This window comes from Artemia franciscana, chromosome 10, assembly GCF_032884065.1.
Source record: "Artemia franciscana chromosome 10, ASM3288406v1, whole genome shotgun sequence".
Taxonomy (NCBI): Eukaryota; Metazoa; Arthropoda; class Branchiopoda; order Anostraca; family Artemiidae; genus Artemia; species Artemia franciscana.
This window is the reverse complement of record NC_088872.1, coordinates 42955359-42978928: the sequence shown is the minus strand read 5'-3', so window position 1 is coordinate 42978928 and position 23570 is coordinate 42955359. Positions and strand designations below refer to the sequence as shown.

The 23570-nt window shown below is 35.6% G+C and overlaps 1 protein-coding gene across 1 annotated transcript in view; it reads right to left on the bottom strand.

Annotated features, from left to right (window-relative positions):
* Positions 1-5054: 5054 nt before the first annotated feature.
* The window catches only part of LOC136032216 (uncharacterized), a 37562-nt gene continuing 19046 nt past the window's right edge, over positions 5055-23570 (bottom strand). The window contains exons 2-3 of the mRNA XM_065712428.1: positions 19171-19530; positions 5055-8834 (exon numbers count right to left, since the gene is read on the bottom strand). Coding sequence (XP_065568500.1) covers positions 5148-8834; positions 19171-19530 — 4047 coding nt within the window. The 3' untranslated portion in view covers positions 5055-5147. The remainder of the gene's footprint in view (positions 8835-19170; positions 19531-23570) is intronic.

The window sequence follows — 23570 nt, the reverse complement described above, 5'->3', positions numbered from 1 at the left end:
TTTGTTCAGCATAGTCAAAAGGCCCAATAATTATCTCTTTGAGATAAAATGACCCCCTAAAGCCATGGGGAAAGATTTTTAAGTTATAAAACTTGCCAGTTATAATACAAGTATACATACATTTTTCGGTTGGGGTGGGAAGGACGAATTTTTGCTGGGAGGACTTTGCAAGGGGAGAACTTTGCAGGACTTTGCTACGCGTGGATACGTTAAGGGTAATTGTCCGGGGTAAATTTTTGCCAGGATTGAATTGCCCAGAGGATATTTCTGTTGGGATGAGGATTTATCTGTGGAAGTGGAGCCAGCTATCCAAGCATTATTTAAAAAACGATCAAAAATTAAATAAAAACTAGTTTTTTTTTCAACTGAAAGTAAGAAGTAACATTAAAACCTAAAACAAACAGCAATTATTACGCATACGAGGTGGTTTCCCCCTCCTCAATCCCTCACTATTTACACTGAAGTTTACATTTCGTCCCAGTTCTTTAAAAACGACTTCTGAACCACTGGGGTTGTTTAATTAGAACAATAAGTAACTTTTTTTATAGTGCCAAAAATTGTAGCGTGGCCAGCAAGGTGTTGAGGAGGGGGCAACCCCCTCATATACGTATAATTTCTGTTCGTTTTAAGTTTTAACGCTGCTCCTTACTTTAAGTAGAAAAAACTTGTTTTTTTTATCTAATGAAGCTTAGAGACAAACGTTTTTCTAAAGGCAATAGAAGCAGTATGTCAATTAAAGTAAATGTATATAAAAACGGAAAAAGTAAGTAAGTACAAAACATGAACCAAAACAATAGCCTACTTACAAAAACTAAGATATAAACTCCCAGAATTCAGTTCTGCTGAGCAATGCCGAAGCGTTGGACGGATATTTTTTTAACAATACCGATAGTTTTGAACTTGGTTATCAAGCACCAAAATATTTAATATCTTTAGACTCAGTGTTTATAAAAAGTAACGCATTATTAGAGTAATTTCTTCAAAGTAAAGCATTCAAAGTAAGGTTAAGAAAATCAAATCAAATTTTTTGATTCAACATTTTTAATCTATTTTGAATACCAAAAACCAATATGACACCTTTATACTTCATAACTGCAAAAAATTAAATCTTTTTCAAAGTGACAACTAGATAAATACAATCACTACTGGAAATAAAATAAATAAATGTTCATAAAACACAAAACGTAAAACAAACAAAACGAAAATACAGAAATTCACAGAATTTCATCCAGGGGAAACATTTCTGATTATAGTGGTCTCATATATTAGCTCAAGGGTACTCTTGCAATGCAAGTAAAAGTTGACGGCATATTTTTGCCGAAATTTCTCCTTATTAATTTGTTTTCCTTCTGTTTTTCATACGCACTTACGTACTTTACTTATACGTACTTTCTTGTCTACAAATTAATAATAAAAACAAATATATATTTAGGATCACAACAAAAAGCTGACTCTTCAATTTATTGATATCAATAGTTTAGCTCATAATTTTTTTTTTTGCTGACAAGGATCAATATTTACTCACCATTCATTACTAGCAATACAAACAAATTCAAACATGAATTTTTTAATCTATCAGTTTAGCACAGACGTGTCCCTGAGTACTTATTATCAAATACTATTGTTTCATTTTATTCTTTTCTTTTTTTTGTGTATTTAGTGCCATTTCGATGTTTAGTGTTAAGAAGATAAATGATTTTTTTCGTTGCCTCTTATTGTTTACTCAAAGTTTTTAGTGTTGAGAATATATGCAATCTCCTTTGTGTTTAGTGTTGTAGTTCTAGCATTTTATGTTTGTCACCAGGCATTTGGTGAATGTTCGAAACTGATGTAAATATTTATTTTAAAAAAATGTACTAGTTTTGACTTTATGCATGTCTTCATAATAGTAGAGAGCATAACGCTACCTATAAAATGTGAATTTAAAAATACAGTTTGTGCAAACGCAATTTGTAGTTGCACCACTATTTCATGATCTTCTGTTGTCCATATTAGCCGACTATGTGCTGGCCGTCTATGGGGAAACTAACACCTTTTCTAGTTCCCGATCGTGATTCTACTCGCGCTTTGGTTTTATAAATATAGCCCCTTTTCTCTTGTCAAACTCTTGTCTTCCCTTGATTTATCTTCTCCCTTCCATTTTTTGCTAAATGTCGTTTTACATCAAATAAGTGTTTTGTTGTTTTTTATTATTAATTTATTGTGAAGAGTTCATTTTTAAATATATCTAGCGAATCTTCATTTTACAGGTGTAGAGACTTTAAAAATTAGAAACACGTAGGAATAATATTGAATAATAATGAATAATAACATTCCTTAGTTTCATCGCCACAAACAAGAAAAAGAAAAAAAGCTCACATGAATAAAACACAAAATATGGCCAAGGTTGAACACATATTAAATATTTGAAAAAAAAACGATTGTTTTCAACTGAAAGCAGGGATCAATATTAAAACTTGAAACGAAAAAAATCATTCCTTGTATGAGGGGGGCTGCCCCTTCCTCAACCCTCGCTCTTTACACTAAAATTTTTTTTTTAATACTTTTAATTAAGATTCCAAGGCCCTTGTGTCTGAGTAGTCTTTCTAAAATAACAGTGGCAAAAAATTAAACTCTAGCGTAAAGAGCAGGAGTTGAGGCAGGGGCAGCTCTAATATAAGGTTTAATTTCTGTCTGTTTTAAATTTTAATGGTGCTACTTTCTCTTAGTAAAAACAAAAATCTTTTTCTGTTTAATTTCTATAACCACTTCTTGGGGGAGGTTGTTCCATTCTTTTACTACTTAGTTTGAGAAGACCCAGCTTCAAACTTCTTTATTAAAAGTGTTTTACTTTAACTTAAGATTGTGTCCTAAATATTGTTTATGTTGAAGAGGAGTGTTTTCACTGGTGGCGGAGGAAATGCTTTCAAGGGAAGTCAGGTTCTTTTAACCATCTAAATCCGAATTTTAGCATATACCCTGTTAAAATTTCTATTTTAGTTTTAGACTAATCCTGTTCACTTTGTTGTTTTTACATAATTAAATAAAAATCAAAAATATATCATCAATAAAGTCTAGACAAAATCAATTTTCTTGCCAATTGACCCAGCACAATATGAAAGTAGGAGGGGGTGGTTCCACCTCCAACCCCACTGCATTTTTGCAGAAAATACATAGTCTTTGGCTTTAGTAGCAAACATAGTACTTTATATAATGATTTTCGTATCCTAAATATGTTTCGATCTTTGGGGGCAATGCAATAATTTTAATATTTATTGAAAGCATATTGTTTTTCTTGATTCAATATTCAATTAGATCTGTGAGAAATCGACGATATTTATTTTTCTTTGTTGTTTTTTTTTTTTTAACAGCATATAATATTTTATGAACATAATTCCATTCTTTTTACTTATCATGGTTTCTGGGTAAGTATAAGTACCTTATCTAAATGTTTCCCAAAATTTGACATATATGTATAACCTGTTCCATAATTTTTGTAACGCTGAGTACCCTTCGTAGAAAAAATGGATGTGTTTTAATGATATTCAAAAATGTTCATTTTTTCTCTTTTTATGCTCACATGCATGTGTGTGCCCGTATGTACAAAATGTACATGCGCGTGTACAAAATGAAATTGATATTATTATTGAATAACATTTGTTTGGATCAATGAGAAGAATCAAACTATTTATACCAGAATTTCGTTCTTTGGTTGTTAATTTTAATGTTCTTTGGTTGTACAGGTGTATAATCCTACCACTCCAGCACAACGCTTACTCCTACCATACTCTTCTCATACCCCTGAGGGTACATTGGATACCCTCATTTTGAAATGAGGGTATCTACATTTGGAAACACTGCGAAACGTAATAATAGTAGATTTTGTTTTCTTCAACAATTGGACGATTTTTAAAGACACTACTGAACAGAATATTGAATTTTCATGCCTCAAAAGACAGAAGACACAAGTTTTAATGATACATCAGATAGGAAAGCATATGGGGAGAGCGATTTCTCTGATCCTTCCCCAAAAATATTCATATTTTTATAAATTGTCAATATGGTCCATTAATTGTCTTAGCAATTACAATTTTGTGTACTTTTGTGTTATACATATAACTTTGCACACTCACTTTAATATTTTGGTTTCGTGCGGATATACATCAAAGATCTAACAGGCTCATGATGAATGAGCCTGTACATCAAAGATCTAACATGTCAGGTGAATGAGAACTGGGTTGAAGTAAAAATGGTCAAATTATCCTAACTAAAGACCTATAGGAGTTCTTTTGTCACCTCTGCAGTAAGGAGTTTGGTATAACTGCGAATGAAGATGAAAACGCCTTTGGTGAGTATTCCTCGGCACCTATTCTGTATTGCCTGGCGCAGTTTTTTAAGCCTCTTATAGAAAATTCTTCATTGATATTTTCCCAGGTAGAAAAACTCAATCAGTAACCGATTTGCTCACAGAAGACGTGGCTTCATTCATAATAATGCTCGCCCCCGTACTTCAACTGTGACAAGGTTATCCGTACAGGACTTACTCCCCAAAAACAACTCAAAAGCTGGTGAGTTGTTATTACTTGACTTCCTATACATTTTAACTGAAGAGTAAATGCAATTTTTTTCATGGTTGTAACTCAAAGTAATTTTACTGGTCTTATCTTTTAAGTTTTCAAGTCAACAAAGTTTCTATTCAATAAGCAAAAAACTTTCTTTTTACATGCAGACAGCCCAGATAATGTTGTCCTGGTTCTCTACCTTCGGCCAGAATTACATTTCGTGGCTGGGGACAAATCGTCCGAAGTTTCCAGTATACCCCTCGCCAGATGTCTCCGGGTATCCATTTCAAAATGGGTTGACTTTGGCTGAGCTTACAAATCAAACCGCTGATCCCTATTCCAAACCAACACTTCCAAACCAAACACTTTGGCTGAGCTTACAAATCAAACCGCTGATCCCTATTCCAAACCAAATAATTAGCGACACCTTTACTGAAACCTTCCCCTTTCGGACACAATGATTTCAAGTCCAGTGCGCTAGCCGCTCGGTAAGTACGGGTCAATAAATCAAGATTCATAAAAACGGGTTTACTTTCACTTAATAAATACAATAAATATAATAAATACCCTTCACAATTCCCTATATATTAATCATTTTGGCAGTTTCTAATTTAAAATGATTGGCACAAAACCGGTTTCCATCACTGGTAATGTAGTTTTTCCGCTGGTTTGTATGCTGTCTTCTCTCTTATTAGCTCGCTGAACATCCAAATTCTCGGAATCATCATATTCAAAGCCAGAAATGCTTACTTGAGGGCTTGGTATGAATGGTGCATCGAGATCTTGTAGCTTTGGAGGATCAGGTGTAACGCCTGGTGGCAATGCAGCAAGTTTTTGGCGTGTTGATGCAGCATAAGGCTTATACACTGGATGGCGATTGTGACTGACCTTGAGCGCTTTTACAGGCTGCGCATCAAACTGAGGACTGAGAATACTTGCTTGTGACTTATGACGCTGTTTTCCTTCGGGAAAGAATACAGATGTTCTGTTTCTCTTTAATGGGTTTGAATTTATCACTTGAGGTCGTTCTTGGGGCTGACCCTGTTTTGAGGGTAAACTTTGGGAAGCAGAGTTTAAGCTTAAAGAAAAAAGTGGGGGCATTGGCATACCAGGTGGGAACAAAGGTGGCTTATTGTCTTCTGGTAACTGCTTTTCAGGTTCTTCAGATTTGATTATGTTCCCAGAATATTCAACCCCATCTGGCTGTTGTAATTTAGCATTCTGAAAATTTGGTGTAGAAACAATTTCGTAAGGGTTTTGACCTTGTGATGAATCTTGACGTAGAGATTCTTGATTTCTGTTGTTAACAAGCAGAGACTTGGGTGGCTTATTGTTGACTGATGATTGCTCTTTGGGTTTTTCAGAATTCAGTATGTTTTCTGAAGCTTTGGCCCTATCTGGCTGTTTCAGTTTAGAATTCTGAAAGTTTGGTATGGAAACAGTTGGGAATGAGCTTTGGACCGGAGATGAATCTTGAAGAAGAGATCCTTGTTTTCCATTGTTAAAAAGCAGCGACTTATCTTGTTCAATTTTTAAAGAAGGGTTCTGCTTTATCGACCCCTTTTGTATATCTTTAAATTCAGGCTGGGAAGACTGCTGGTCAAACCTTTCTTCAAAGTCCTCTTGAACTGGTGACGCTTCAATAATATAAACCCCATCCCGGGAAAAGCCAGTTTTTACTGGTATTCTTACATATCTTTCTGCACTTGGGAGGGCCTCAATATCCTCTTCTTTCTCTTTGACTGCGGGTACATCCGCAGATTTTATTTCAGGCATATTTACTGGGAATAGTTGAGGCTTGGGATTTGGTATAGGTTTTTCTTCTGTAAAAGGAGAATTATCTGAAGATGATGGATTTTTTTGATTAGTTTCTGCAGGCAATGATAAAGGTGTTACTGGCAGGATAAAAGAAGATGTGGCAAGATTTTTATTAATTCGTTCTTCTTCTTTTTGAAGAGGAATTAGGTGAATAGGTGGTGAAAAAGGCGTGTCAGGAATAGAGCCAGCTTTAGCAGGTCTAATAAGAGACAAATCAACAGTTCCTCCATTAGTTGTCTTCAGACCCTGTTTTTGACTGCTCCTCAATAACTGAAGTGGATTTAGCTTTTTTGCTGTACTCTTTACAGCTGTAGACACAGAGCTAAACACATTTTCGTCCCCGTTAGGCTCTTCAACCACACCAGCATTTTGTGGTATGGAAAGCTCACTACTAACTGGATCAAGGACAGCTTCTACTGGCTGTCTAGATGTTTGGATTCCAGGGTAAAGATTCTTTTTCGGAAATACCACACCATTTCGAAGAGATGATTGCTTAGCTTGGATGTGATGGACTGATTCTTCACCATAAGAACTTCTCTGAAGAACTGAATATAAGCTGGGAAGTCTCTTTAACCCGAGAAAGGACTTATTCTCCTCTTCATCTATGTCCACTCTCTTAATTGCAACGTTTTCTGGATCGGACTTATTGCCAATAATTGGCTCAATATGTACCAATTCTGCACCCTCTACAAGAGGAGCATCACCATCAAATGGCCCAACAACAAGTAAAGGTACAGTTTTACCAGGGGGGTAGTAATAAAAATGAGGAGGTAAGCCATCTTTTTGATATGTTTCATTTCCTTTTAATTTTTCAATGTTTTCCATATCACTTCTGCCTAATTTAAAAGCCGTTGGAGCCCTCTTGGATTCTAAGGAAATAAGTTCTTCATCCACTGACCGTCTTTTACGGCCAGCCTTCCTTCCAAATAATGAGGAAAACATGCTAGTAATAGATGACAAAGGACGCGACGATTGTTCACGATTTGGAGCTGGTTGCCTGTTATCTTGCCTGATTTCAATTCGAGGAGGTCTTAAGAAAGATGTTTCTCCTTCATTTCTAAATATTTCTTTTGGATGCTGACGGAAAAAGGGCTCGCTATGTTTTTGTAAAATAGGAGGTCTAAACCCAATTGGCTCTGATGGAGTAAACGGCCGTTTGTATCCAGGTTGAGGGAATCCTGGAACAATTTGATGAGGTTTATAGGTGTTGGGTCTTATATTTGGTCGAACCTCATAATTACCAACGGGTTTATCATTTTTGAACGGAGAGTCACTATTGAAGACAGATGGAAAACCACCTTGTGTAGGTCCTGTTTCAATATTTTGCGGGATCGGTCTTTTCATCTCAGACTTCAAGTTGGCACCTGGGTTATCTCTAGGAAAGAGTGGAGGTTTTTGTACAATTGATGACTGATAATTGTAATTTTGCTGTGGTCCATGTGAGTGATGTTGACCATCACTTATAAAGGAATTTTTAGTTGCATGTGGAGGAAGTCCATGTGAGTTTGTTCCTCTTATGTTAGATTCTGGCTTGGTCACATGGAAATAAACGGATTTATCACCTGTATTTCTTTCGTCATCATAATCGTAAATTATATCTTCATCATAAACAGGTTTATTAGGAAGTGGTGTAGTTTTCCTTTCACGGAGGAATTCCTCTGGATATTCTCCGCCAACTCTTACGTCATTACTTGGAGTAGTATAATAACTTTCACCTCTATATGTTGTTGGCTTTTCAGGCTTGCGCTCTTTTGCCTTTGAGGGGTATCGATCACCATCGTACGGTCGTGAATATGTTCTTGTATCTTCAAACGATTCAAAATGATCTTCAGAAGGTCTTTTAGCTTGCATTCTTGGAGGTTGAGTGGGTGTATAAACTGGAACGTCCTCAGAAATTATTTCTTCTACTGGTCTACGGAATGATTGGTCATAATTATTCTTATTTCTTTTATTGTAATCGTCATCTTCATCTCTAACAGATGTTCCATCGTCAGAAGGATATTCAGGTCTTTCAAAGCTTGGTCTTCTGTTATACTTTGAAGGACGTCTTTCTGCTTCAAAGTTTTCGTAAGTGTCATACCCTGGAGTAGTAACCCTGTTTTTATTCTTTGAAGGTCTTCTTACTTCTTCATAATTGTCATAGGCGTCTGGTCTTGAAGTAGTGACTCTATATTTCTTTCTTCTACGCTTTGGAGTATGCTCTTCATAGCCATTTCCCTCATCTTCTTGGTTGAATCCCCCTTGGAATTTCGTATTAGCATAACCACTAGAAACTAATGGTTGCTTCGGTCTTTTCTTAAACTTTTCATAGGTATTCAACGTAGTTCCGTTACCATAGTCATGAATTGGGATGTCTAATAGGTCATGGAAAGTTGGTGGGAAAAGCTGGAAAGGATTAATCTCATTGTCATCTGGTTCTGCAACCTCATCAGCTATACGCCTCACGTTGTCATTGCTTGACAGTCCCTTCCTGCCCTGCAAGTAAAATAGAATCTTTAAGCAAAAACTTCAGAATGGGAGTCAGATCTTCCCAATAATCACACTTTCAGTTTTAGATGTTAAAGCCAGGATGTCTTAGACTTTATGTCTAGCTTCATAATTTTAAATTGTACCTATTTAAAGGTAGAACTGTAGACTAAGCCAATTTTAAAGTTTTCACAACTTTCCAGAAAATGACCAAGATTTTCACTTTGCCATTGTCTTGGCTTCCAGAATATACGCAATTTTCCTTAATATATGCCCAGATGCAGAGTAACATTGCCTCTAAAATTTTCATGCTTATTTATAACTCGCATACTAAGCCAATTTTTTAAGTTTTCACAATTTTTCAGAAAATGACCAAAATTTTCGCTATGCCATTGTTTTGGCTTCCAAAATATATGTAATTTTCCTTAATATAGGCTCTGATGCACAGTAAAATTCTACTTCTAAAGTTTATCATGTTTATCTACGGCTTGTTTACTATGCCGATTTTTTTCAAGTTTCCACAATTTCCCAGAAAATGACCAAGATTTTCGCTTTGATATTGTCTTGATTTCTAGAATACATATAATTTTCCTTAATATAAGCATATATGCACAGTAAAATTATGCCTCAAAGTTTTCGCATTTATTTATGGTTTGTATAATAAGCCGATTTTTTGAGTTTACACAATTTTTCAGAAAATGACAAAGATCTTGACATTACCATTTTTTTGGGATTCCAAAATTTTCCTTAATATAGGCCCAAATGCACAGCAAAATTTTAGATCAAAATTTAACTCTAAATAACAATAGTTTTGATTAATACATCGAGTAAACAATAAACTGTCACTTATGCCTTTTCACGTTTATTTGGGGAATTTTTCTTAAATTAATGCAAATTAGGTTCCTACTTTCACTAAATACATCATTGTTTTATAATCCAAAAGCAAATATGTAATAAAATTTCCCTTTTTAATATTTTTGGTGAATGTTCTGTTGGTTTTTTTTTGTTTTGTTTTTTCAAAATCTTAATGCTAGTAATTAGCCTAGTTCCTGCAATTGAATAAGTACAGTATTATTAATATTATTTATTTGAAAACTGTTATATAATAAAAAGACGGAATGGCGAAAAAAAACAAAAGCAAAAGAAAAAAAAAGAACACAACGGAAAATAACGATACTAACGAAGACAAAGAAACAAGTGAAAACATTACAATAAATATGAAGGAATGAGGGTATAACTAAAAACAAACAGAAAAATCAGGCCAGTACTAAAACCCAAGGATGATTTAGCTTCAATTACCAGGCATTACAAAAGCACCCTTGTTTTTGAATAGAAATGTTTGAATCAGCAAGTTTATGTTTTCTCGGAATAGCTTTGCAGCTCCATAGTGGTGTGGGGGGGGGGGCGGAATGTTAAACTTCCATGTGTAATGCTAATAGAGCCACCCAAAAAGGTCTAATTGAAAATTACACTGTTTCTGATGAAAATGATGTATTACAAAATTTAAAGCGTATAAACATATTTTTTATGGTTGAATTTTAATCAGTATTGTAAAAAACGTAAGTTTTGGAAGAACATTGAATTACAGCATTTCCAAACGGAAAAATAGCTGTTTGATTGAGTATCTTTATCTATTTGAGTCATCTTTGTCTAGTTTACCAAAAAATTGAACATTCAAATTAAAGAATGAAATATTCATAAAGTATTATTCTATATTTGACAATCAGCTTTGTAAAGCAATGCTGCTATAAGCTAAAGGAACAAAAAGTAAAAAGTAAATAACTAATTTACTTAAAAAGTAAATAACTAATACTACTACTACTTCTACTACTACTACTAATACTGCAGCTCACTGCAGCACCAAGCCCCCCGAGACCAACACAGCTACGCACGCTCCTCCATTCAAGGCCTCCCTCTTTGCACCCTCTCAGGAAGTTCCCATTTTCTTTAAATATTTATTTATGACATCCTTGCGACCCAGACGAGGACAACATGCTTTCCGTGTAGCTCCAGACGGTTGTCCAAAAAGGACAATCTTCGGCAATCTGTCATCCTTCATCCGCAGAACGTGGCCTAGCCATCTCAACCTTTCTTTCATTATAGTCCAGGAAAGCGGGATGGAACCACATTTTTCGTACAATCTACTGTTTGAAATACGGTCAGTCAGCCGGGTACCCAGAACAATCCGTAACCAATTTCTCTGGAAAACATCTAGTAAATTTTCGTCTGTTTTTCGGAGCGCCCATGCTTCAGAGCCATATTTATAACTACTATTATCACTGTAGCTTCCAATATTCTAATATTGGTTTGCACACTTATCTCCCTATTCTTCCAAACTTTTTTTTAACTGTGAAAAAACAAACTGAGCCTTAGCTATTCTACTTTTAACGTCTTCATTGCTCCCACCGTCTTTACTAATAATACTAACAAGGTAAGTGAAGCTGCCAACCTGATCAATATTTTCGTTACCCAACGTCACCTTTTCATCTTCATTTAATGACTTAGTCTTCTTAAGATTAATTTTCAAGCCTATTCTAGCACCCTGAACACGCAAAACCTCTAAGAATTCATTCCTTTTGCTCACACTTTTATCTAATCTGCTTAAATAATCAGCATAATCTAAGTCCAAAAGTGTTTTTCCTCCCCATTTGATTCCTTGGTCTCCAATTGCCTTTCCTGTGGTCCATTAGACGAAGTCCATCAAAATGATCCATACAAAGGGGGATAGAACACAGCCCAGCTTAACTCCTCATCTAATACAAAACCAGTTACTAACTTTATTTCCTACCTTAACCGCAGCAGTATTATTCTCGTACACAGAACAAATCACCTTAATGTATTTGTCTGGTATACCATATAAGGATAAGACCTTTGCTAATGCTCTTCTATCAACAGAGTCGAAAGCTTGCTCATAATCAATAAAACTGAGGACCAAAGATGTTTGACAACGAAGGGACTTCTCAATTATTAACCTAGGAGTGAAAACTAAGTCGACACATCCTCTACCTTTTTTAAAACCGCACTGTTCCTCCCTTAAAACTTTGTCTGCAGCATCTCTCAGACTAAAAAGTATCCTATTACTAAGTAATTTGCTCACTCACTCTTGTCACCTTTCTTATACAGTGGTTTAATTAAGGTTTTTCTAAAATCATTAGGTACTTGCGAAAAAACTACAATTATTTGAAAAAAACGCATACATGTTACAATAAAAAACAAGAGCTAAGAGCTCATATGGTACATTTGACGAGGCCGGAAGAGCCAAGAGCCAGGAGATCATATGGCATGAGCTCTAGCAAAATTCTAAGAATCAATAGATTGCTTTAAAAGGAAAATCAGAGGCTTAATGCCGGTCGGGATTTAAAATAAGAGCTCTGAGTCACGAGGTCCTTCAAAATATTAGAATTCATTAAGATCCGATCACCCACTCGTAATTTAAAAATACCTCATTTTTTCTACTTTCCTCTCCCTTCAGTCCTCCAGATGGTCGAATCAGGAAAAACGACTTTATAAAGTCAATTTGTGCAGCTACTTGACACGCCTACCAATTTTTATCGTCCTAGCACGTCTAGAAGTACCAAACTCGCCAAAGCGCTGAATCCCACCCCCCTAACTCTCCCAAAGAGAGCAGAGCCCTAACTCCAATCCAATTACATCTATTACGTATCTACGACATTTACTTATTCTACTCATCCCGATCTCTCCACTCTGAACATTTTCCAATATTTCCGGTTTCCCCCTTCTACTACTCCAAATATCAACAGCTCTGGTCGGGATTTGAAATAAGAGCTCTGAGACATGAGTTCCTTCTAAATATCAAATTTCGTTAAGATTCGGTCACCCGTTTTTAAGTTAAAAATACCTCGATTTTTCTAATTTTTCCAGATTAACACCCCTCAGCTCCCCCAAAGAGAACGGATCCGTTCCAATTATGTCAATCCTGTATCTATAACTATTGCTTATTCTTTCCATCAAAGTTTCATCCCGATTTCTCTACTCTAAGCATTTTCCATGATTTCCGATTTCCAAAATTTTTGTTTCCCCCTACAACCCCTTGCGTCCCCAGATCTGATTCAAATTGAAATGAAGCATCTGAGACATAAGATCTTTCAATATATAAAGTTTCATTAAGATCCGATCACCCATTCGGAAGATAAAGATACCTCAATTTTCACGTTTTCCAAGATTTCTGGTTTCCCCCTCCAACTCCTCTGGGTCTGGTCGGGATTTATAATAAGAGCTCTAAAGCATATGGTCCTTCTAAATATCAAAGTCCATTAAAATCTGGTCACCTGTTCGTAAGTTAAAAATACCTCATTTTTTCTATTTTTTCTTAATTAACCCCCCCCCCCAAACTCCACCAAATAGAATGGATCCGGTCCGGTTATGTCAGTCACGTAGCTTAGACTTGTGCTTATTCTTCCCAACAGGTTTCATCCTGATCCCTCCACTCTAAGCCACTTCCAAGATTTCCGACCCTCTCCCATCTCCCCCCAACGACACTGGATCCGACCAAAATTTAAAATAAGAAATCTGAGTTACGAGATCCTTCTAAATGTGAAATTTCATTAAGGTCTGACCACTCCTTCGTAACTTAAAAATACCTCATTTTTTCTATTTTTCAGAATTAACCCTCCCCCCAACTCAAACAAAGAGAGCGGATCCGTTCTGGTTATGTCAATCACGTATTCAGGACTTGTGCTTTTTTCCCCACCAAGTTTAATCCCGATCCCTCCACTCTAAGCGTTTTCCATCATTTTAGGTTTCCCCCTTCAACTACCCCTAATGTCACTGGATCCAATTTTTTTGTGTGTATGTTAACTTCACTATTTATCTTGTGATGTAAGCGGGTTGTACATAAATATTATTATTACTAGCTATTGGGGTGGCGCCCCAACACCTAGTTGGTGAAGGCACTTCGCACCCCACCCCCCAAGCTCCCCCCCCGCGGGCGTAAGTCGTTACGCGCCATTGTAGTTGTGTCCCTGTGTCCCACCTGTGAATAGATATATATATATATATATATATATATATATATATATATATATATATATATATATATATATATATATATATATATATATATATATATATATATATATATATATATATATATATATATATATATATACTAGCTGTTGGTGGGGCGCTTCGCGCCCCCCCCCCCAAGCCCCCCCGCGCTCGTAAGTCGTTACGCGCCATATTAGTTACGCGCCATTGTAGTTGTGTCCCTGTGTCCCACCTGTAAATAGAGATAGATATAAATATATGTTTTTAACTACGTAAAACATGCGAATATACAACATTCTTCGCTGTCCCATTGTCTGTGCATATAAATAGATTGTCAGGTTTACTGACTCTTGAACATGCAACATATAATTGTCCATGGGAAAAACAATCCGTATTCAGATCTATACCTCATTATTCTAATGATGTGTACCTGTGTCCCGGTCGTCATTTATATTCCCTGTGTCCCGGTCGTCATTTGTGTCCCGGTGTCCCAGTTTGTAATTTCTCTTTGAGTGTCCCGGTCGTCATTTATATTCCCTGTGTCCCGGTGTCCCGGACGTCATTTGTGTCCCGGTGTCCCGGTCTGTAATTTCTATTCGAACAATCCCTGTGTCCCGGTCGTCATTTATATATCCCGCCTGTGCCCCCGGCGTCCCCGTTGTAGTTGTGTCCCTGTGTCCCGGTCGTCATTTATATTCCCTGTGTCCCGGTCGTGATTTGTGTCCGGGTGTCCCAGTCTGTAATTTCTCTTTGAGGTTCCCGGTCGTCACTTATATTCCCTCTGTCTCGGTCGTCATTTGTGTCCCGGTCTGTAATTTCTCTTTGAGTGTTTTTTCTTTTTAGTTTTTTTTTTTAGTTTTTTACCTTTTTTCTTTTTTCAGTTTTCTTTTTCTTCTTTATTTTTCAGCGTCATTATGAAGTACATATCGACGAACCTTTGTTTTTTTAACTTAAATCTGGTAGGCATTGATGACCTTATCCAAGTCAAAATCCCAAACCCAATCATCATCGCTATCATTTTCAGTTTTGATATGTTTTGACTCTCGCTGTCCAGGTGGATTTTCATATAACTGCGCGGTTTTGCGTTCTTTAGCCGCAAGCCTGTTTTCTTGCTGTTCTTGTGATTCCTCGGAACGCTTTCTTTTCTTACTTTCTCTATCAGCAGCAAGTTTTTTGGCATAAATTCTTTGAGCAGCTTCCTCGGCTGTTGCCATTGTAGGTTCTTCAGTCATTTTACAATTAAACATTTTTCCGTGAACAAATGTCTTAAATACCGTTAATGACGTCACCGTCAAAGCAAAAATGACGACAACTAATTTCATGACGTCAGCCGACACAGAAACATGACGTCACCTGATCCACAGACAGACAGACAACTTATTTATATATATATATATATATATATATATATATATATATATATATATATATATATATATATATATATATATATATATATATATATATATATATGTGTGTGTGTTTTTAACTACGTAAAACTTGCGAATATACAAAATTCTTCGCTGTCCCATTGTCTGTACATATAAATAGATTGTCAGGTTTACTGACTCTTGAACATGCAACATATAATTGTCCATGGGAAAAACAATCCGTATTCAGATCTATACCTCATTATTCTAATGATTGCCCTTGAGCTTTGTTGATGGTGATTGCTAATTGAACATTCCCTGTGTCCCCGTCGTCATTTATATATCCCCCTGTGCCCCCGGCGTCCCCGTTGTAGTTGTGTCCCTGTGTCCCGGTCGTCATTTATATTCCCTGTGTCCCGGTCGTCATTTGTGTCCCGGTGTCCCAGTTTGTAATTTCTCTTTGAGTGTCCCGGTCGTCATTTATATTCCCTGTGTCCCGGTCGTCATTTGTGTCCCGGTGTCCCGGTCTGTAATTTCTCTTCGAACAATCCCTGTGTCCCGGTCGTCATTTATATATCCCCCCCTGTGCCCCCGGCGTCTCCGTTGTAATTTTGTCCCTGTGTCCCGGTCGTCATTTATATTACCTGTGTCCCGGTCGTGATTTGTGTCCCGGTGTCCCAGTCTGTAATTTCTCTTTGAGTGTCCCGGTCGTCATTTATATTCCCTCTGTCCCGGTCGTCATTTGTGTCCCGGTGCCCCGGTCTGTAATTTCATCAGTTGATAAACATGACGTCAGTCGACAAACAACTTCATGACGACATACAGCTCAATCCTTATAATGACGTCAGTCGACAAACATGACGTCAGTCGACACATAAACATGACGTCACTCGACAGACATAACACACATACAACTTATTTATATATATATAGATTATTACTATATTGTTATAAGTTTTTCCAAAAAAATTATTTTTATGTTGACAATCTTTAGGTAAACGGACTTCATGATCAAGAATACAAAAAAAACATTAACAAAAATGATAACAAATTTTAGCCAATTTTAATAATGAAATTGTTTTATCATAATTATTTCATTAGTTTTAACTAGCTTGAAATTAATTTTTAGAAAAGAGCTGCATTGCTCAAAAATCCATTTTATGTTAAGTATTCTATAAAGTTACATAAATCAATTAATTTCAGTCCTCAATTAATCTCGGTGTCCCTGGTCTTCGGTTAAGTAATCTCAATATTTAAAATATGTATTATAAACATTTTAAAATAAAATAAACTTTTTAATCAGCCTTTTGATCTTTTATAAAATTGGACACTTGTTTTTTATACGCTTATGAAAAATAAAGGCTATTAATAAATAGATTTTGTTATAGAAGTTGTTTTTGAGTTTACGACCTGTGTTTACTTCGTTCTTCCACGTTTAAAAATATGAGAAGAAAATTTTAAAATAAAATGATAACTTATAAAAGTAGAATTTAGCATTAAAGTAGTTTTACATTTCTATTATTGAGTTAGTTTTAGTTTTAACTAGTTTAAAATTAATTTGTAATAAAGATTTGCATTGCTCGGAAATTCACTCTTTTCTTATCGTTCTATCGAGTCGAATCAACCAATTGATTTCTTTCGCCCTCGATTCCTTTTATGTTTACGATTTTAGGTCAAGTGGGCTGCTAAAAATATAAAACAAATTTCATATTTTTTTTTGTCCCGTCTTTTAACACTTAATAATATAGCGTATTATTTATTTTAATTGTTCAATTTTTTAATACGCAAACAAGATAAGTTTTCGCAATTATTGTTTTACTCCCCCTCCCCTCTCTGTCAAGGCATGATTAAATTGGTCACTGCTATCGACATGCACATGGACCTGTCATTTGGAGCAAATGGGGCGAGCACTGGCCCCCGTCCTCAAATTTGGAGATATGTCTTGTTTTAACCTTGTGTTTTTCATAATAAGGTGATTTTAATAATCTGTTCTCTTAAAATGTTAAAGTCCAAGAAGCAAAAATAACGGAAGTATAATTTCTTCTGAGAATCTCAAAACTTTTTGCAGCATTGCGGCAGAAAATTGTAATAGCAACATCATGAATTTCCGTATAGTGTAGCAACTATACATCTAAAATTCTTTTAATGTCCTTCAGTTTTGTTCCAGAAATTTTATATTACATATTATTTAAGTAATAATACATTTTTTTATCTGCAACTCCTCAAAGAAAGGGTACCGCTAATAATATACCCCTTAGACCTTTAATGTGACAAAATTATACATTTTTCTATGAGGGAGCCAATACTAAAGTTTAAACTCAAATTAGCAAATATTATTGCTTGGTGCAATAATTTAACTACAGACACCGTATCTGAAAAACTGATTCAATTAACCTAACTTGTGATATCTTCACTACATCTTTAGAATTATGGAAGACTAGCGCTTTACTGAAAAATGAGCTTGCTAAGTGAGTCAGATAAAAAAATCCTATGACAAAACGTTTTGATCTCATGGCAGGTGAAATGTTATTGAGAGTCCCATAAATTGGTCTTTTACAAATGACGGGCTACTTAAGGACTTCTCTGCTCCCAATTTTATTTTGTTCAGCCGGTTTTGTGTTTTCAGTTTTGTGTTTTCCGGTTTCAAAGCGCTACTTTTTTTTCAGGAGTCTAGGCACAAATATAGGGAAACATCACGAGTCAGTTTCTTTGAACCAATTTTTCAGTTGTATAAACGGTAAGCAAGATTTTTTTTTCTTTAATACTTTTTGTATAATTTTACAAGAAAGTATTTTTTACAAGAAATCCAAGAAGGGGGCTTGGTCGCTTTGGAAACATTATCACATATCTTTTTAACATAAAATCTATCACAAAACCAGAGGTTTTTTAAAGTTATTTATTATTAATAAGCACCGGCGGATAAAGTAAGTTGCTTCACCAAAAAATGTTTTCGTTGAAAGATTGTAAATAACAACGCGTCCATGCACAGGAATTCTATACTAATTTAGTTATCAGATACCGAAATTCTGAAAATTTTATGATATATTGTTGAAAACGGCTCGACCCTGGAAGCCCGGTGGCCAAAAGCCAGTGGTCTTTAAACCACGGTGGTCTAAAGTCGAACAATTTGGACATTGATGAACGTTTTTAAGACAAAATGCTCTGCTGACTGAACATATATTCAGAGTTTAAATGCAATACCCTATGTAGTAGAGTGCAAACTACATCCGTGTTGAACTGGTGTTCAAGGTCTTGTTGTGCACATCTGCGTTTATTTGTGATATTTACTGCATGACGGCCTCTTTAACCCTTAGGCATGGGTCCTAAGAAAGGTATCAGTGATTCCATAGGGAAACAACAGCTATCAGAATAAATAATTGAATTAAAGGAAGAAACTATATTAAACTTGTTGATAAACGTTTGTGACTCTGACCTGGCCACCCAATAGAATGTGGTGAAGAACTCCTTTTCAAAACAATGTGCTCTTCTTATCTTATCTATTCTTATCTAAATTATTTAATCTTCTTCCTCTCCTCCCTCTTCTTATCTATCGTTTAAATACAGGTCTTTTTAAACTGTATATAACTTTGGACACATATTTGCATAAAAGTTTATCAGACGGTTAAAGTGCACCATCAACTTTAACTAATGTTTCAGGGAAAATTTGCTTCCCATTTCGAACAAATCGGTATTCGACCACATTTCTGGAGCATATTAGGTTCGACAAACAAGGTTCCATTTTATTCTTTATTTGAAACAGAACATACCAATACTTTTCAGTAAAACCTTCCAAAAAAGAGAAATTGCAGCTTTAATCAACATCTGCCATATGCCTTACAATAATTAATATAGTAGAGAAAATTAACCAGTCATTACCGTCACACTGTTGACAAGCAATCTAATCCATCAATTTTTTTTGTCTCATATGAAATTGAATACCATTGGAGTATAGTTAACGAATACAATACCTGAATCTTTTTGTTTGGCAGGCTGACTTTCCCTGTCTCGGGGTCTCTTTCTCCATAAGCCGGTTTGGCATCTTCACCGAAGTAAGCTCTAATCCGGTCATTTGAAAGCTGACTTGAGACATCAGCGTCTTGTCGGTTTTGCCGTTCTTTTTGAATGACGGGCCACTCTTTGTCGTCTGCATCTGAAAAAATATCAGATATTTCTCGAATTTGACTTGACGGCGCTTTCACTGGCTCCGGTGGTAGTCCTCTACTTTCTAGCGCTAGGAGTTCTTCAACTCCCTGACTTTCTAAGGCTAATAAATCTTCGCCATATACACTGTTGGCAGCTGATAGACAAACTACCAGCGATAAAAATATCTGAAAGAAGAAAGTAAAATAATGGGTGTGCACAGGTCCATAATCATGGGAGGTAAGAAAAGAAAATTCAGGCCCAAATTGCAAGATTTTTTTAGTGGAACGAAGGGGGGGGGGTGCATTGCATCAACCTTGTGCAACTTTCGGCTACCATACACCTCTGTCTACAGGTATGACTCTAAAACAAGTACTGTACCAGACTTAGTACTAAAGAATGAAGGATATTGAGGCAAAAGTTAAGATCAGAAGGACAGCGTAAAAGGCTGTCATCAAAGAGGCAATGTTTACTGACCCCTAAGCGACTCCACAGGTTCATATTTCACTTAAGAATGTAGATTGCTTTTATATTACGGTTTATTCTACGGATCTTTTTCTTCGTCCTGGAGATAACTTCAGGTAACGAATAGCTGATCTAAAGTAAGAGGCACCGCAGCAAACGGTTGCAGGTCAGCTATTAGTATTAAAGAAAAAAAAAGTTATCGTTTGCTGGCCAATGGTCTGCGAGGCGCAGATATCAATCGTCTGATTCAATGCCTTAGGCCGGGAGCGCGACAGGGGGTATATGATCCGGCGCTTCCCATGTTTTTGTCCCAGATTTCTCTAGATTCCCATTTAGAGTGGTGTCAACTCTGACTGAGCTTACAAAGTAACGTTAACGGTTGACCTGCTATCTTCAGTACAGCTGGAGAAAAAGTAAAAAACAAAACTAATTTTGTCCATTACTATTGAGAAGATTTTTTCGCATTGAAATTCAACTTATCAAAACACTGAGGTGTGCACATTTTTCAGGAAGTTTCGTAAAGTCAGATTTATGTCTGCTTCGCATTTCGTAACGCAGCAAAAACAATTAAAATAATTTGGCGTCACACATGTGTACAGTGTCTGGTGCGTATTAGGAATTCAATTTCAAAGGAACCTAAAGATTGATATCGTTTGAAAAAGGAAAGTTGCTCGACAACCTTTTTTCAAAGCTGTCACATCTGTAACAAAAGAAAGGGCGCAGTTGGCCATATACTATTTATCAAATAGCTAAACTATACTTCTGTTGACAATGCTGATTCATTTCACCCAATTACGAAAACTAGGATATATATATATATATATATATATATATATATATATATATATATATATATATATATATATATATATATGCTATGGTACTTATCTGTTATACGAGCCCCACTCGAAAAGTGAAGTTAGGTTAATCCTACTGATATATACCAAAAAAAAATGAAAATAAAATACTTTAGAAACAAATTTGGGCTATTTATTTGCACATTAAGGGAGTGGGGTAAAATATAGCGGATCTGCATGCAAAATTTGTTAGCTGAAATTATTCTGTATATTATAAGGTGCGAATTTGTTTTCTAATTTCACGCTGTCCAAATACTTCATTATAATTACATTGTTTTTATTATAAACATTGTTTTCCAAATACTTATACTTTTTTCAAATAAATATTGTTTTACATATATATATATATATATATATATATATATATATATATATATATATATATATATATATATATATATATATATATATATATATATATATATATATATATATATATATATATATATATAAGAAGAGGATATAGAAGAGGATTGCCAAGTGCTAAAAACCATGTTGTGACCAAGATGGGCCCAAAATTGCACTAAGTCTCCTTTCATACTGGAGGTCCAAGGTACTTCTTGCTCTCCGGTTCTAAGCTGCCTTAAGAGCTTTTGTGTAGACTTAATAAGATATGTGATTCCGTCCTGCACTGGCATCCAGTATCAATGCTTTTCTTGCGGCCAAAATAATTTCAACGATTTAAAGAACATGAAAATTGGACCTTGGAATGTTACGACGTTAAAAAATGATTATCGTATTGACATTTTACTGACGAATTCAGAGGATTCGAACTGGACTTACTAGGAGTTTCAGAAACTCATACCCTAGGGGTAGAAAGCATGAAATTAGGTAATATAGAATTTGGTTACTCAGGCAGGAAGGATGGGATACAGTAAGAGGCAGGGAGTAAAGCTCATGATAAATAAGAAAGCTGATAAATCTTGTTTAGGCTGGGAAGGCATTAAGAATAGAACACTAATTGTTCAGTTTATAACTAAAGAGTTCAGGGTATCAGTCATAGTAGCATAGGCCCATGTTGAACCAACTGAGGGAGATACTTGTGACTCAGATAAATTTTACTTCCAATTACAGGAGCAAATAGACAGGGTCCAAGGTAGAGATATGGTGTTTTTACTAGGAGATTTCGACGTCTAGGTTGGTAGACATAGGGATAGACGGTATGCTAGCCTTGGTAAATTTAGTATAGGAAAAGAAAACAGTAATGGATACAGATTTTGCAAATTTGTAGGTATAACAATCTAGTTATAGCCAATACGATGTTTGGTCATAAAATGGCCCATAAGTTGACATGGTGCTCACGTGAGGGTAAGACAGAAACCCTTGTTGATTATGTTATAGTAAATCGAAGACTGACAGGATCAATACAAAATACTAGGACACATAGGAGTGCTGCTAGTGATGTTACAAGTAAAGATCACCATCTAGTAGTGTCTAGGGTTAATCTAAAGCTGAAATTTAGGAGGTGTAACTACCTCCCGGGAATTTTTGATGTTTGTAGACTCCACGATGAGAATTTGAGAGAAACTTTCCAGGAACAGTTGAATACTAGACTTGAGAGTTTAATTTTTGACAATGTTGAAGATGGTTGGAATAATTTTAGAAAAAATTTGTGAAGTTGCTGATGATGTCTTAGGGAAGAAAGTTAAGACTTCGGCTAGGAATATTAGTGAAGAAGCTTTATGTTTGATAGAGAAGAGAATTGGTCTGTACAAAAATTATCTGAGTGATAGATCATATGAAAACAAAAGGAATGTGAAGAAAGTGGAGAAAGCATTAAAATGCGTACTAAGGAGGTGTGAAGTGGAGGCCATGGATAAAAGTGCCGAGGATCTGGAAGATGCAGCTAGACGGCATAATAGTAAAATATCATACTGGCATATTAATAAATTGAGAGGGATTAATCAATCCAGACTTGACTCCTAGTTAAAAATAGGAACGGGGCCACAATTAGTGATAAGGATAGAGTTAAAGAGAGATTTGCGGAAAATTTTGAGAAAGTTCTAAACCGAGATACAGTTGCAGGAAAAGATATAAAGGAAAATTAAAAAGTTTTTGATAACTTGGATGTGAAGCAAGATTTGTTTTTTGAGGAAGAATTAGCGACAGTACTAAAAGGATTAAAAAATAATAAGACTCCAGGTGCTGATAGTGTGGTAAATGAGTTTTTTAAATATGGTGGCTCCGAGGATAAAAATAAGCTACTGAAGTTTACGAATGTGATTTTTGAAAAAGGGGAAGTACCTAACGATTTTAGGAAAGCCTTAATTAAACCACTGTATAAGAAAGGTGATAAGAGTGAGTGTCGTAATTACTGAAGCATTAGTCATGTCTCTGTAGGAAGCAAATTACTTAGCAATATGATACCTTTTAGACTGAGAGATGCCGTAGACAAAGTTTTAATAGAAGAACAGTGCAGTTTTAGCTAAGGTAGAGGATGTGTCGACAAAATTTTTACTCTTAGGTTAATAACTGAGAAGTGCATTAGTTGTCAAACATTTTTGGTCCTCAGTTTTATAGATTATGAGCAAGAGTTCAATTCTATTGATAGAAGAGCTTTGGCAAAGGTCTTATCCTTATAGGGTATACCAGACAAATACATTAAAGCGATTAGTGCTATGTACGAGAATAATACTGCTTCGGTTAAGGTAGGAATTGGGTTAGCAGCTAGTTTTCCAATTAAATCTGGAGTTAAGTAAGATTGTGTTCTATACCTCTTTATATGGATCATTTTGATGGAATTTGTGTTAAAGAGCACAAGAAAGGCAATGGGAGACGACGGAATCAAATGGGGAAGAAAAACTCTCCTGGACTTAGATTATGTTGATGATTTAAGCATCCTAGATGAAACTGTGAGCAAAACGAATGAACTTTTAGAGTTTTTGCGAATTCAGGGTGCTAGCATT